The sequence below is a fragment of the Panthera uncia genome (genome assembly GCF_023721935.1).
Source record: "Panthera uncia isolate 11264 chromosome A1 unlocalized genomic scaffold, Puncia_PCG_1.0 HiC_scaffold_17, whole genome shotgun sequence".
Lineage (NCBI taxonomy): Eukaryota > Metazoa > Chordata > Mammalia > Carnivora > Felidae > Panthera > Panthera uncia.
In genome coordinates, this window is record NW_026057577.1 from 52,228,073 (window position 1) to 52,242,838 (window position 14,766).

General features: G+C 40.1%; 2 protein-coding genes across 5 annotated transcripts in view; one reads left to right on the plus strand and one right to left on the minus strand.

The window, feature by feature from the left end:
• MRPS27 (mitochondrial ribosomal protein S27) overlaps window positions 1–14,766 on the minus strand; it is a 130,092-nt gene that overhangs the window by 76,674 nt on the left and 38,652 nt on the right. For 2 of the 3 annotated variants that reach the window (XM_049649608.1, XM_049649609.1), the window contains exon 6: window positions 6,093–6,170. Coding sequence is in view for 1 of the 3 variants with exons in the window: in XM_049649607.1 (XP_049505564.1) it covers window positions 6,093–6,170; window positions 10,857–10,929 (151 nt within the window). In the remaining 2 variants the exon portion in view is untranslated. Of the gene's footprint in view, window positions 1–6,092; window positions 6,171–10,856; window positions 10,974–14,766 lie in introns of those variants that run through there. The other variant, XM_049649607.1, reaches the window with a different exon arrangement.
• PTCD2 (pentatricopeptide repeat domain 2) overlaps window positions 11,001–14,766 on the plus strand; it is a 115,825-nt gene continuing 112,059 nt past the window's right edge. Inside the window, exons 1-2 of one of the 2 annotated variants that reach the window (XM_049649611.1) lie at window positions 11,001–11,158; window positions 12,143–12,235. In XM_049649611.1, the coding sequence (XP_049505568.1) occupies window positions 11,047–11,158; window positions 12,143–12,235 (205 nt within the window). In that variant the 5' untranslated portion in view covers window positions 11,001–11,046. Of the gene's footprint in view, window positions 11,159–12,142; window positions 12,236–14,766 lie in introns of those variants that run through there. The other variant, XM_049649613.1, reaches the window with a different exon arrangement.

A 14,766-nucleotide genomic window follows, 5' to 3' on the forward strand; every position in this document is an offset into this window, starting at 1 on the left:
GTCAACCCATGATTTTGAAAGCTGCCTCTTTCATACAAACTGTACTGCTGATGAAAGAGATAACTAAACTGCTGATGAAAGAGAATTCTTCTAAGACATTTTCTGGGTAATAAATAAGAAACAATTGAATTAAAATGGTAACATTTTGCAGCTCCTAATAAAAAGTAGATATAAGCAATAGTCATGACTGGCCTTTAACATCACAGAGGCCTTTAACATAAACAAATGCTGTGTGCCTCTTGACAAAAGTAAACAACACTTATATTCATGCCAAAAGAAAAACAAAAAAAACAAAAAACCTAAATCTGATCAAGTGTCCAACTCTAACTGCCAGCTTTAGCAGACAAACAGAAGGTAGAAGAACATGTTAAACACCACCAAAAGAATGAAAACAGCAAATCCAGAACGTGGGAAACAAAAGACCAGTTTTCCTCAACAAATAACAGCAAGAAAAAGAAACTTATAGATTAAAAAATATTTAATTAAAAGACATCTCAACACATTACAGTGTATGAACCTTACCTGGGCCCATTTCAACAAACTATAAATTAAAAAGAAACGTATAAGACATTTGGGGAAATGTAAACATTGATGGCACATCGAATGACGTTAAGGAATGACTAAGTTTTTTAAATGAGAATGGTATTATAATTGTATTTTTAAAAAATCCTGTCTTTTAGAGGTACATGTGAAAATACACATAAAATGATCTGCTAACAAATGTTAAAAAGTAATCAGGTCATGGGAAAGGGGACTGATGAAGCAAGTCTAGAAGGAATTGACAACTGCTGAAGCAGTTGTACCGGGTGACAGTACTCCGGAGGTTCATTATACCAACCTCTCTACTTCTATATATTTCTATAAAAAAGATTTTAAAAGAGGCAAGAGAAGGGGAGGATATAATGAATTGCACTGTATGGACCTTATCTGCATACTGATTCAACCAAACCATTAAAAATATTTATGAAATTATCAGGGTAATTTGAACACTGTGTCTTTCACATTTAAATAATTATTAAAAATTTAAGTGTGATAGTGGTATTAAAAGTACCCTTATATTTGAGATATATATTAAAATACTTATGGATGAAATTAGATACTATCTGGGATTTGCCTCAAAATAAACCAAAGGATCAGCATGGTACAATCAGTAGAATTAGAGATGAAGTAAATATTAGCCATGAGCTGCTAATGGGAGCCAGTATTAGGACTTCTTGAGGGGGAGGAATGTTTTATTTCTTACATAGGTTTGTCCACCTTGTGATAGTATACCAATTTAAACATTATGATTTATGGACTTTTCAGTATACATTATACTGCAACCAAAAGGTATTTTTTAATTTTTAATGTTTATTTATTTAGTTTTTTGAGAGAGAGACAGTGTGAGCAGGGGAGGGGCAGAGAGAGACACACAGAGACACACACACACACACACACACACACACACACACACAGAATCCAAAGCAGGCTCCGGGTTCCGAGCTTGTCAGCAGAGAGCCCCACGCGGGGCTCGAACTCACGAACTGGGCCAAGGTGGGAGACTTAACCGACTGAGCCACCCAGGCGCCCCAAAATGTATTTTTTTTTTTTAAAGCAAGAAATCCACTGTTCAGTGCGAGGGAAGACACTACTACAGATATCACCGAGAAAGCTATTTTTCAGCATAAAGGAAATGGGCTCAAGTAAATGTCAAAATATGGCCTCAGTTTCCTCATCTATAAGCTGCAGCTGCATTAGCTGGCTGTTGTGTGCATTAAATGGGATGGTGCGTCTTAAGTGCTCAGCACAGAACTAGTAACGAATGAAGGCTGCCTTTCGACTCTTTTGCCACAACACCTGACTTGCATTCATACCCTGCTTGATCCCTAAACTGCAGTGTAGGTACCAAATAGCACCCGCGGTTTTAATCAAGACCTCCGTAGTAATAAATTACCCTCCTACCGGGGCTGGACAGATCCCCATTAGGGCGCCCCCAAGGCTCTAATAGAAAACCACTGAGACTGAACAGGAGGCACCAGAGCCTCACGCCCGTCAGAGCAAGCACCGAACATCTCTCACTCGCAAGTAACCCGCGTGGAGGCGAAATCACGTAAGAAGATGGAAGCCAAAGCCCTACACCCACCCAGGAACCTTACCTCTCCCACCCAGCTCCACTCCACCCCACGCCCTCCAATGAAGACGCGCGGAGTAAATGCCTCATATCGCCCCTCCTCCCTCCCCCAATCAACGAGCCCGCACCAGGTCCCAGCGCCCAATCACAGAGCTCCACATGCTAAGGGCAGGACTCCGCGCACGCGCGTGCACGCACGTACGGAGGAGGCTTCCCGAAAGGTCCGCACCCAAAAGCCCAGTTCCAAAGGCTGCGCAGCGGTCTCCTCAGAGGCGGCGCTGCCACCTACTGTACGATCCTCGGGATGCAGCCCTGGGCGCAGTGCCTCAATTCTGAGGACCCACATCTCAACCCAAACGCTCAACAGTTAGGGAAAATATGCGCGAAAGTTTTAATTACACTTTGTTACGTAGAAGGAAAAAAAATACTGTCTCAGATAGCCTCTTTTCCTTTAGAGCAGGTGGAGTTTTAAAACCCTATCTCACTTCATGGCCTAATCTTTTATACAGTGTAGAATCAAGAGGCTAGGGATTCATTCATTTCACCTATTTCGGGAGCACCTATTATATGTCAGAGTGTTAACTGAAGCAGGCTTTATAATCCTCCCTAATTTATGGCAACAAGAACATGGGTTAAATAACAGTTTCTGAAAGCTGTCAGAGCTTGGGCTCACATCCAGATGTGTCCTCGAAGTGCAGACTTTTCACCACATCAAACGACACAACAAAGACACAAAGTGCTGTAAGAATACAGGGTGAGGAAAAAAATCAATTCTGACTGGATAGGGATCCAAGATGTACAGAGGATATTCTAGGCAGAGTACCATTCAGTAAATGGTAGCCGTTACTACTTTCCAAGTATACTAATCTTAAGAGAGAGAGGACAATTACCTACATTTGTTGCAGACTTATTATTCTCATTCTCTGGCAAATAGCTTCTGCTTATTCAGGAATCTATGACAAAGGTTCCATAATTTTGTCCCCTAACACACAGGGCTTACTACATCCTATACCAAGGCACCAAATACAATGGTCTTTTCTAAATTTCCCTTCGTACCTAGGAAAGTGTTAATAGCTGAATAGCTTTCCTGGCATATCATAACAACCTTGCAAGATAATTCATGGAGTCCATGTTGGTTTCATCATTGGAATGGTTGTTCCCAAAAAGAGCACTATTGGCCCCAGATGGCATAAATGCCCATTTTCTAAAGAAATATGGGGGTATTTTTTTTTGACTCTCACAATGACTACAGGGAGTAGTGAGTGATCAGCAGACAAGAAAATTAGATAACCTGCAATGCAGAGACTGTACAACACATTAAAACACTGTCCCTGTTGGGGGCCAGAGTTTTCAGTATAGAAGGCTGATACAAATATGGACTAGAAGAAGGCAAGGAAGAACCCTCCGGGTATGAACTGGAATTGGAGGTTTTAGCATGAATTATTTGTAAAGTATGTACATGTAAGTTTATATGCATGTATGTGCATGTGTTTATGTGTATACGTACCTTTATTTTTCCTAGCTCTATCTACTGAATAGACCAAGAAGCAAAAATCCCATAGTAGCAAGAGTACAAGTAGTGCACAGACCTTGGTTTCTAACACCATTCCTTATTAAAAGGAAGCAGGACTCCTTGGAGAAATAATTGATTCCAGGGATAGAGCAGGAAGATACAGGATGGAACATTGGGACTCAGGTTGAAAGGGCTTCTACCAGCCAACTCTGAAACAATTTGACCACTAAAATAACAAGGATGGTAATGAATCATTAAAAGAAAAAGAGGAATCCACAACCCACAAGACCATACTGATAATAAACAGAGAAAGAAATGGGAGAAAAGGGAGGGCTCCTGCTTACATTAGAATACTGAGTACTAATCACGAAATGTGGAGGTATTAATAGAATTGGAAAACCATTGTTTTGCAAACATTATATTAAAGATTGATTCAGACAAGAAGCTGAATGGATACTAAATCTTAGGGGGAAACTCTTGATAAGCAGCAGGACACTGGCATGATATTAAAGTATCTGCCCACAAATTGCCCATTAGTCACAAGAGAGATAAACAGTAACTCTACATTGGAAAGATCAGACACATTTGACTGGGTGATCAAAGTTGACCTCAGCAGTGAGGGCAGAGGGACATCAGGTGTCTCCAGATGAGAAGTCGTCCTGAGAAGGACACAATATCCCTGACAATATTCTGGCCAGGGAGCCTTTTGAATCTACTTATGAAGAATATAAAACAAACCCCAAAAGACGAATATTCTGTTAAAAAAGGGACTCGCTTCTTAAGAAACGTCGAGTAGTCTACACCAAAAGCAGTTTAAAGGCAATAGTATATGCCACAAACTCCCAAATGGGTAAAAAAAAAAAAGAAAAAAGAAAAAAAAGTGTGACTGTAGATAAATGAGAAAGCAAAACAAAAAGGTCAAAATGATGACACCTGGTGAATCTAGGCAGAGACTATAGATGCTTTTTGTATTACTCTTACAATTTTTTGTAAGTTTAAAATTTGCAAATAAAAAGTTAAAATATTTGCCCCACATACCATGGCATATAGGACATGGCAGACAATTACACGATTAAAAAAAAGTCAACCTATTGATAATTAACAACTCCATTTTACATATAAACGCAAAGTACTTTTGGGGGCATAATTTGAAAATAAGCTGAATTTTTCCATAGATGCAACTACCATGTAAACTGAAGAAAGCAGTCTGATTTGTTCAGAACTTTACCAAGAGTTGTTCACCATTTTGTGAATAAATCTGTGTCGCTCATGATAATGCCGCTCCTGGTATTAGAGTTTGCCAGTATACCACATCTATATCCATTTGCATTTCTATCTGATTTCTACATTTCAGTGCAAGTACATAGTGGCTCACCTTCAGATTCTCCACAGCTCTGCCTTGGTTAGTCCCTGTCTATACATCCATTCCAGGACACAGAAACCAACTCTGCTCTTGCAATAACAACATCAGGGGAGAAAATGAGTTATTTGCAACCCCTACCTCTTTCCTAAGCTAGCCACTGCACACAGCTACAAAACAGTGCCTCCCCCAGACCCCTGTTATGAGAAGAATCCATAAACAGAGGGGGATTTTATTCTTTAACATAAGCCCAAAAAAGACAAAGAAATCTGAGAAGATTAGATCAGCACTGGAACTGACAAAATATTAAATCAATCCCATAAAACTATCACCAATTGTCTGACTTTATTTATTTATTTTTAAGTTTATTGATTTATTTTGAGACATAGCAAGCAGGGGAGGGGCGGAGAGAGAGGGAGAGAGAGAATCCCAAGCACAGGGCTCAATGCCACAAACCATGAGGTCGTGAACTAAGCCGAAATCAAGAGACGGGTGATTGACTGACTGAGCCACCCAGGTGCCCCCTCCCTTTTTTAATTGTCTGACTTTATTAATGTTCTGTTGATGTTATGCATAATATATATTACATATATGAAGTATTTACATTTCTACAAAGTGCTCATATGGTCAGTGATTTTCTCCAGGCCTTGTTATTTTAGAAAAGAAAGGCTGCTATCTGTGTAATATGACCTAAAGAACAGGGAAAGGGAAATAAATAAAATAGAAAAGAGTCAGAAACAACTCTGAAGACCACAAGTTAAGAAATAACAATAAAAAAGGATGAAAATATAAAAAATATTTTTCTCTGCAGATAATGTAAAACAGAGACAAGCTGCATGGTAACTAACTATATGACAAAAGTGGGCAAAAAACAAGAAAGTCGTTTACATAATTTAGGGACACTAATCATCAAGGCAAAAATTAAAAAGAAATTTGCAGGATAGCAAAAATGATTTTGCCATGTGTGAAGTTACAGTCTAATTCTTTTTAAGACTTAAAATGTGCTTATCTAAATGGGATCATAAGAGCATCATTTCATAAATATAAAAACATGATGGTAAATATAGTGTGATTGACTTGACATATATAACAGCCTAATAGGTACCTACCAAGGTGACAATGTTCTTTTTCTCTTGCTTCCCATTTGTGGCTGTCCACATATGCTGCAGAAAGGAGGCATCTTTTACCTGAGGAAAAAGTCAATTATCAACAGGTGTGGTTTCACAACAGGTTCAGTTTATATGTCTTATTAAAGATATCTTTGTCCTATTTTCAATGTACTAGATTATGTAAAGATTCTTGTACAATACTCTAACCAATATTGCTCAGTTCATAATTCAGTACACGACAACATGCATTCAACATCTGCCAAGTAGAAGATGGAGAAAAAACTGACAATGCCTACAATGAGGTTATGGGTAAGAATGTTAGTAATTTTGTTCCTGTAAGTTTAGGACTGGAAACCACTTGTTCCCCCTAAATTATAGCATAGGTGAGCCCTAGAACTCCTTAGAACCCAAATACTTGCTGAACTATTGCTTAACTCACAAATTGAATGCTTTATAATTGTTAGTCCTAAAAACATTTCCGTCTGACTTGGATCAGCACATTTACCCTAACTTCACCTAAAGCAGAGTATCCTGCCCAGTAACCTAGCACCCTAGTTATGAATAAGAAAAACCTAACAAGCCAGATTTGAGGTAACTCACTAGAGGGCACAGCTGCATTCAGGGCACCTGGCGCAATGACTGGCATATGGCAATGCTCATAGACAGGAGTTCAAGGAATGAATGAGAAAGAATGAGCATAAACTTAAACAAAACTAGAAGCTTTTATGTTTCAAAGGACACCATTAAGAAAGTGAAAGGACAGGGTTGCCTGGGTGGCTCAGTTGGTTGGGTGTCCAACTTTGGCTCAAGTCATGATCTCACGGTTCATGGATCCGAGCCCCGCGTCAGGCTCTGTGCTGACAGTGCGGAGCCTGGAGCCTGCTTCAGATTCTGTGTCTCCTCTCCCTCTCTCCCCGCCCCTCCCCCACTTGCTCTTGCTCTCTCTCTCTCTCTCAAAAATAAACATTCAAAAAAAATTTTTTTTAAACCAGGAAGGTCTCTCCTTTCTGTCAGAAACAGGAACAGCCCTTCTCGATGTGAGCAAGAGCTAAGGATACGACTGTTAAGCTATACACTTAAGGATACCAGTGACTTATTGTCTACTTATTATTATAATTTCTTATTCTCTATTTATTTTTCTAGAATATGCTTCATTCTAGCATAAAAAATCACCCCCCCCCCATTCTGGAGCCAGAAAAGACAATTATCTAGGTCAATGAAAAATTTCGAATTGGGAGATGAGACAAAAAGTAGGGGTGGTCAGAGTGGGGAAAGGTAGGAGTTCAAGAATGCCATTTGTGTGCAGTTGTTCAAGGGCATCACATTAACTGAAAACAAAAAAACAAATAAGGACTAGTAAATCTACAAAAGGTAAGCTGAGCAACCTTTATATATATGTAAGCTGAGCAACCTTTATATATATGAACTATTTAATGTTTGCTTTTTAAGAAAGTAACCAGTAATCACTTTCCATCTCCATTGAGTGTAGAACAAAAGGATAAGGGTATAAGGATGAAGAATTTAAATTTAGCAAATAGAAAACTTTCCTAGACCAATAGAAACAAATAATAAATGTAGAAATGTATGGCCAAATTTGGTAGGCAGAATCATGTTCCTCCAAAAGATGTCCATGTCTTACTCTCCCAAACCTACGAATATGTTAGGGTAATAGCTAAGGGGGATTAAGGTTACAGATAGAATTAAGATCACAAATCATCTGATCTTAAAATGAGGTGACTGTATCGGCTTATCCAGGTGGGCCCAGTGTAATCACAAGGTCTTTAAAAGTGGAAAAGACAGATACCGAGATGAATGAAGGATGGAGTGATGTAAAGACGTGACTTGCTCTTACTCGTGTTAAATGTATTTGAAAAAGGGGAGCATCAGCCAAGGATTTCAAGTGGTTTCATGAAGAGGGACAAGACCTGGAAACAGATTGTCCCCTACAGAATTTGCAAGGAACCTGTCCCTTTCAACACCCTGATTTCAACATAGCAAGACCCTCTGTCAGACTTGTGACCTACAGAACTGTAATAGTTGTATTGTTTTATACCACTTTATTTGTAGTAATTTGTTAAAACTACAATAGGAAATCAGCGCACCTTAAAACAAACATTCTTTAAAGAATGTTTCTGTAAGCCTTTTAAAGACAGTAAGAGCCTCACAGGTTTAAGTTTAGGTGTCTGAGTCTGTAAATTCCGCTCTGAATAGGCCACCCAGCAGTATTTACAAACCTTTCTTGAACTTAATTATCCTTCAGCCAGTTAGCTTTGGTGGCAACCATATTCTCTAAAATAACTATCCACTATAAGAAGAAGTAATTTCTCCGTTTAATCCTAAAAAGGTACCTCCAAGGACCAGAATCTCAACGTTTAGTAAAAAGTGATTGGCTGTATCTATATTCTTAGTCATTTTGTAGTTACTTTGGCCTTTAGACCAATGTCTCCAAACATGTTTACCATCCAAAGAAAAGCAGTGTGATTGTCGATACAGATAGCCTTTTAGAGTCACAAAATCTTAAGTTGGAATCCTTGGCTTGCTAAGAAATGGTATGAAATGGGGGCAAGTTGCACAAGCTGAGCTCCTTTCATGATACAAAAGACAGCGCCTACCTTGATCAGTTTAAATGAGGGCACATTATGTGTTTAATGTTCACTATGTAGGAGGTACCCAGTGAATTTCTTTTCTCTACCCTATTCATGTGTTATTTATTTTTAAAATACTTTTTTTTTTTTAAAGCTTATTTATGTGGGGGCAGGGGCAGATGGACAGAGAGAGAGGGAGAATCCCAAGCAGGCTCTGCAGAGTCAGTACAGAGCCCAATGTGTGGCTCCATGTCACGGTTTGTGAGATCACATCCCCAAGCCAAAACCAAGATTCAGATGTTTAACTGACTGAGCCACCCAGGTACTCCCCTCTTCGGGTATTTAAATCACTTTTCTAATTTGTACTAAGTATATTTTTTTCCTCTCTTACCCTGTAATGGCTCAAAATATTTTGATGACTTAACAGTCAAGCTCCTTATCAGCATTTTCAAATCCTGAATGGGTTATAATGCACTATCTTAGGTAATTTTTTATTTCAAGTTTTTATTTAAATTCTTAGTTAACATATAGAGTAAAATTAGTTTCAGGTGTAGAATTTAGTGATCACTTAAAACACCCAGTGCTCATCACAAGTACCCTCCTTGAGACCCATCACCCTTTTAGCCCATCTGCACTCGCCTCCCTCCATCAACCCGGTTTGTTCTCTCTAGTTAACAGTCTCTTACAGTTTGCTTCCCTCTTTTTTTTCCCTTCCCCTATGCTGATATGTTTTTTTGTATCTTAAATTGCACACAGGAGTGAAATCACATAGTATGTCTTTCCTGACTGAAGTTCCTACATAATTCTATTACTTGCCTTATAGTTTCCAGTTACTCGTTTCAAGACTCCTTTCTTCTATGGTCTAACCTAGTGCTTATTCAATAGAACTTCCTATAATGATGGAAATGTTCTGACCTATACAACTGTAGCCACCAAACATAGGTCTCTACTAAACATTTAAAAAATGTGTGACTAAAATTGAATTTAATCTCAATAGCCACATGTAGCTAGTAGCTACCACAATGGAAGAACACAGGTGTAAATTACATGTTCACCAGTTTAAGAACAAATGCTAACTTGAAAATTCTCGTAAGTCACCCTTCTCTAATTTCCATTCCCCTATCAGAATGATTGCCCCAAACACAATGCAACCATGATGGTCTCCCTGATAAGCAATTCAAGGTCTTGTTTAAATTGAAAAGCATTTAGTAACCACCATAATTAAACATGCTAGCAAATAGGTACAGCAGCTAATTCTTAATGAGATGCCAGGTACTGTACATACTTTACTTAACATGTGAAACTAAACACTTTCACCTGCCAGGTCAACCAATTAATTCTCAGAAAACCTGGTGGCTAACAATGAGGTTTCATGCCCATAGTTAATGGCTGTTGCTAAACAAGTGTGAACAACAGTGTATGTGCTGGTTTTTAACAGGAATTAGAGGAGGTATGTTGGAAACATCAACTGTGATTACTGCATTTTAGTCATTTAATCATACTGTTAAGAATACAGTATAAAATTACATAAGACATAAAAAAGTGTTAATGGACTGTGATGGGTAAGGGAGGAGTCAAAACTTAAACACAAATTTTCAACTGCCTGGTATCATGTCCCTAATCCCTGACTTGTTCAAAACTCAAAGGTACTTCAGAAGTGCCTATTGTCTCTACACATGGAAAACTGTGGCATATAAATGTCATTCAAAAGTTGTGCCCCAGATCATTAAGTAATGCGAAATTAGTACTGAAATACTCATCCCATGTGGAAACGAAAGGTCTGGTCAAGTGTGAGGTGGTGAGGTTTTCGACGCCCCTCCAAGAACACTCAAGCGGGGAGGAAAAGTTCTAGCTCTGGGGTGGGCACATTTGGGCTCTTCATGGTCAGTGAAGAGACGACCACCCTAACACAAACCCTGCAAATCACAGGTAAGAGCCCTCATGCCATGACTTCCTCTACTCTTCGCGCTTTTGGGCTGGCAGGCACTATTCTAGGCAAGCATACAGGTCGGGGGCCTTACCCCCCCCTTCTGTGCTACCCAACGCTCCAAACGGTTTCTCTAGCAACTAGAACCCAGAAGCCTTTCCTGTCCTGATGAAAACCCACAGCTCCTTTTACTTAAGGAAGAGTGTCCAGGTGCCTAATGAAGTACCCCACAAAAGGAAAGCAGCCACAAACCTGCCAGGGAGATTGGAGGCAGAGACACTCTCCGCGCCAGAAGAAACCAGCGCCTCGCTATGGGGGCTGCCATCTTGGAGCATACCAAGAGGAAGAACGCCCAGGGCTTGAGGGAAAGGAAGGGGTGGGGTCACAGGCTGGTGCTCCGCCCCCTTCCCCGGTGCGCGTAGTTGTTGCGGCCCAGGATAACATGGCTGCCGCAGTTCGGCGTCCGAGTCACGTTTTGCGGTTTACGCTGCAGAGTTCCATGTCTCCCGGGGTGGGAGGCTCAGGCTCCACATGCTGCTGCTGCCCTCTCGGAGGTATCCGCGGGCTTCTGGTCGTGAAGGAGGGGAGGAATGGGACAAAAGGGAGATTGACACCTTAGCAGGCATCGCTTTTGGGGGAAATAAAAGCGCCTCAGTCGCTCACTGGCCTGGAGCAGCCTATGCTCTCGTGCCCTTTGGTTGCGCGCGTGTGCAGCACTGGCCCTTCGGTGTCGTCGAAGCCCCTTTGCTGGGAACCAGAGGACAGCCAGGCTGGGGTCTTGACCTGGGGGCTATAGTAGTCCTTCAGATGGGGCGACGCTGTTGTCTGGAAATCCCTCTCCCCCTTGGGTGTACTGTTCTGCAAAGTTTGGGAGTCGAGGTCTTAGACTGAGTTTGGTGTCCCAACTGGAGAGCTAACAGTCTAAAAGACCTTGAGCAGGTTTCTTCATTTGTAAGATTGTCCATTAATAGCTTTACGGGAATGATTAAATTTCATTATGCTGGTGAGTGATAATAAAATATTTGGCACTTAGTGTCAGCTATTACTCTGCATTTTAATTAAGTATATTCCTTTTCTCTTGAAACCACCCAGTGAGAGAGTTACCATTCTTTTCTTGGTTTACAAAGATGGAAACAGCAAGGCCAAGTAATTAGCCCAAGGTCAGAGGAATCTGGTAGAGGAGGGATTTGCCCTCAGGCAGCGCGACAGTATATTCCTACTGTAACCACTTCTCTGGACTGCCTTCTCATAAATAGACAACACTTTTTTTTAAAAAATATTTTTAATGTTTTATTTATTTTTGAGAGAGAGCACACGCAGGGGAAGGGCAGAGAGAGAGGGGGAGAGAGGATCCGAAGAAGGCTCTGTACTGACAGCTGTGAGCCCGATGTGGGGCTCTAACTGTGAGATCATAACCTGAGTCGATGTCCGAGGCTTAACTAAGCCACCAGGCGCCCCAGAGACAATCAACCTCTATTCATGTTCTTCACTAACTATAAAAGAATTAAAATGATTTTGCTTTTTTCTTTTATTTGTAGCTAAAAGATATCTACTTACAGATAATGTTGTGAAATTAAAAGAATTTCAGCATAAGAAGGTGGTTATTGCAAATCATCTTCCTGGTACTAAAGGTAATTGAATCTATTTTGTTGGTTCTTTCATCGATGTGTCATTCAGGTTTTTGTTTTTTTTTTTGTTTTTTTTTTTTTTTTGTCTTTATCCATTTGGTCTCCTCTAATGACCTTATGTCCGAGAAGAGATTGACATAGTTTATTCTTGATTTCCTAGTCTACTCTTAAACGTACTTTTCATCTCACTTTCTGCTACTACAGAGCCTGTAGCTCTCCTCTTGTCACTTTTCCCAGGATCCCAGAGAAATACTAAAACTCGTGTTGGAACCAGTTCCCTCAGATCCCTGCCACCTAAACTAAGGGTCAAGGATTAGCAGCAACTGGGAGTTTCATAGAGATGGCCAACTTAAAGCCCAGACTATTAATATGCACAGTAAGGTCTGAGAAGAACTGCTCAAGATGACTGGCTTTAACATTTTTTGATACACCTCTGAGTAAAAAGTACATTTTGCATAGCATCCCCACTGTACACATACATATCTATACACAAATGAAACACAGTGAAACAAAACCATCTTGTGGGATGCATTTTCATATTTTTCTACTCTGCGAAAAAGTCAATAGGGTAAAACATTTTTTTTTTTTTTTTAATTAGCAAAATATGGGTCATTTTGGAACCCAGGTGATGAGCACATGAGAGGTCATTATACTGTTCTCTTTCTGTTTTCGGATATGTTTGAAAATTTTTATTACAAAAAGCTGAAAACTACTATCCTAGTTCTTATTCCTGTCAGCATCTGAGAACTCTTGTTCAATTCATTCCCTCTCTCCACATTTTTTCCAGTACTTTAAATTCCTTGATAAGCATAGCAAGACTTCCCTTTGTTAATAACAGTTTAGTTTGTTCCTACTAAATTTCTCAGATCTCCTTCCTCTCACTGTCAAATGTTTATGGGCACGTAATAAACACTGCTTCTAGCCCTCCAGAAATCAGTTTTTCCTCACCACTTTTCTATTCATATACATTATACCACCTAGGGAATGAGTAGATAAGCCTTCAGAGTGAGGGAGAATATGTTAATCTCCAGTGGACATTTTACTTCTGATTTTCTCAGCCTGGATTTTACTTCAGTCTTCTTTTTACTCATCACTTTTGGAGCTTTGTGAAGTTGGCAGTTAGGGCCTCATGTCATTTTTTAGTTACATCCAATTGTAGTGTTTCTAAAGCTGTCACAATTGAGCATATGTTCTGAAAGGCAGTTAATGTAATGAGTGCCAATCTACTCCATGGTCAGATTGATATTTATAAAAATCCTGTTAACATTTCTTCATTATAAGAACCGACAGTGGTCCTCTGTCCTACACCATATTATGTACATTCCCCCCACACACAGCCACCCACCCACTGCCACCAGCTTCCCAGCTCCTCCATAATGGGTCCCTTACCCTTTATGGAGTCCAGTATGATTTCCTGTTAATGTAATTACAGTTCTTCCCTCACCACTTTCCCCTGTGCCCAGTTCTATGCTATTATTCATGCTGATTCTTATACCAAGAATAATCCCCTCTCCTGAGTTTCTCCAGCCCTATCCAGCCACTTCCCTTCTGGTACCTTTCCACATCTGCCAAACCTGGTCTATTTCTGCCGCCCTGATTTCTTTCTATTTATATAGTTGGTCACCTGTCACTCCCTCAGTCATTGTTTTAAAAAAAAAAAAAATTTAATGTTTATTATTTTTGAACAAGAGAGACAGACAGATTGCGAGCAGGGGGAGGGGCAGAGAAGGAGACACAGAATCCACAGCAGGCTCCAGGCTCTGAGCTGTCAGCACAGAGCCTGACGCGGGGCTTGAACTCACAAACCGTGAGATCATAACCTGAGCAGAAGTCGGACGCTTAACCGACTGAGCCACTCATGTGCCCCTCAATCATTGTTTTCAGATAGCTTTGCGTAACTGTCATGTTTTTTCAAATAGATTAAGTTCTTTCAGGAGGGGAATCCTGCCTTAGCCTTCCTTGTGTTGCTCACAAACACTTAAATCTTGATTTTTTGTTTGCAAGTGTAAATTATACTGTTGAAATTTTGGATTCTTAAGGCTATTGAAAAGTGTAAGTCATCCCATTAGAATTATTTACATTAGAAATTGTTTAGAAACAGTTAATAGTATAAATTCTCTTAAATCTAATAAGTGATGGAATGAAAATGAGAACAAAAAATGATTTACTGGCAATTACTATATAGTAGGCCCTGTGCTAAATGCTTAACGTACGTTATGTCAGGATACCCCGTGAGGTAGCTCTCACGATTCTCACTTTACACGTGGAATCAAGTCTAACAGACAAGGGTCTCCCCATAGCATGCAAGTAGCAGAGTCTAGCTTATAGCCCGGGCCTCTCCACCTCTGAAACCTTTAACCATGACCTGGCTCTGCAAATAAAGATTGGATGGTCCACAGTATTAACTTAAACCAGGTGGGCCTTCTTTTCTTTAAATTGAGAACAGTGTCTGCCTCAGCTTCCCAGTCTTGTGTTTTAATACATATTGTGCCATTCCTTTAAGCAGCCTTCCTTCAAAGCTCTGGGCCTTGGAG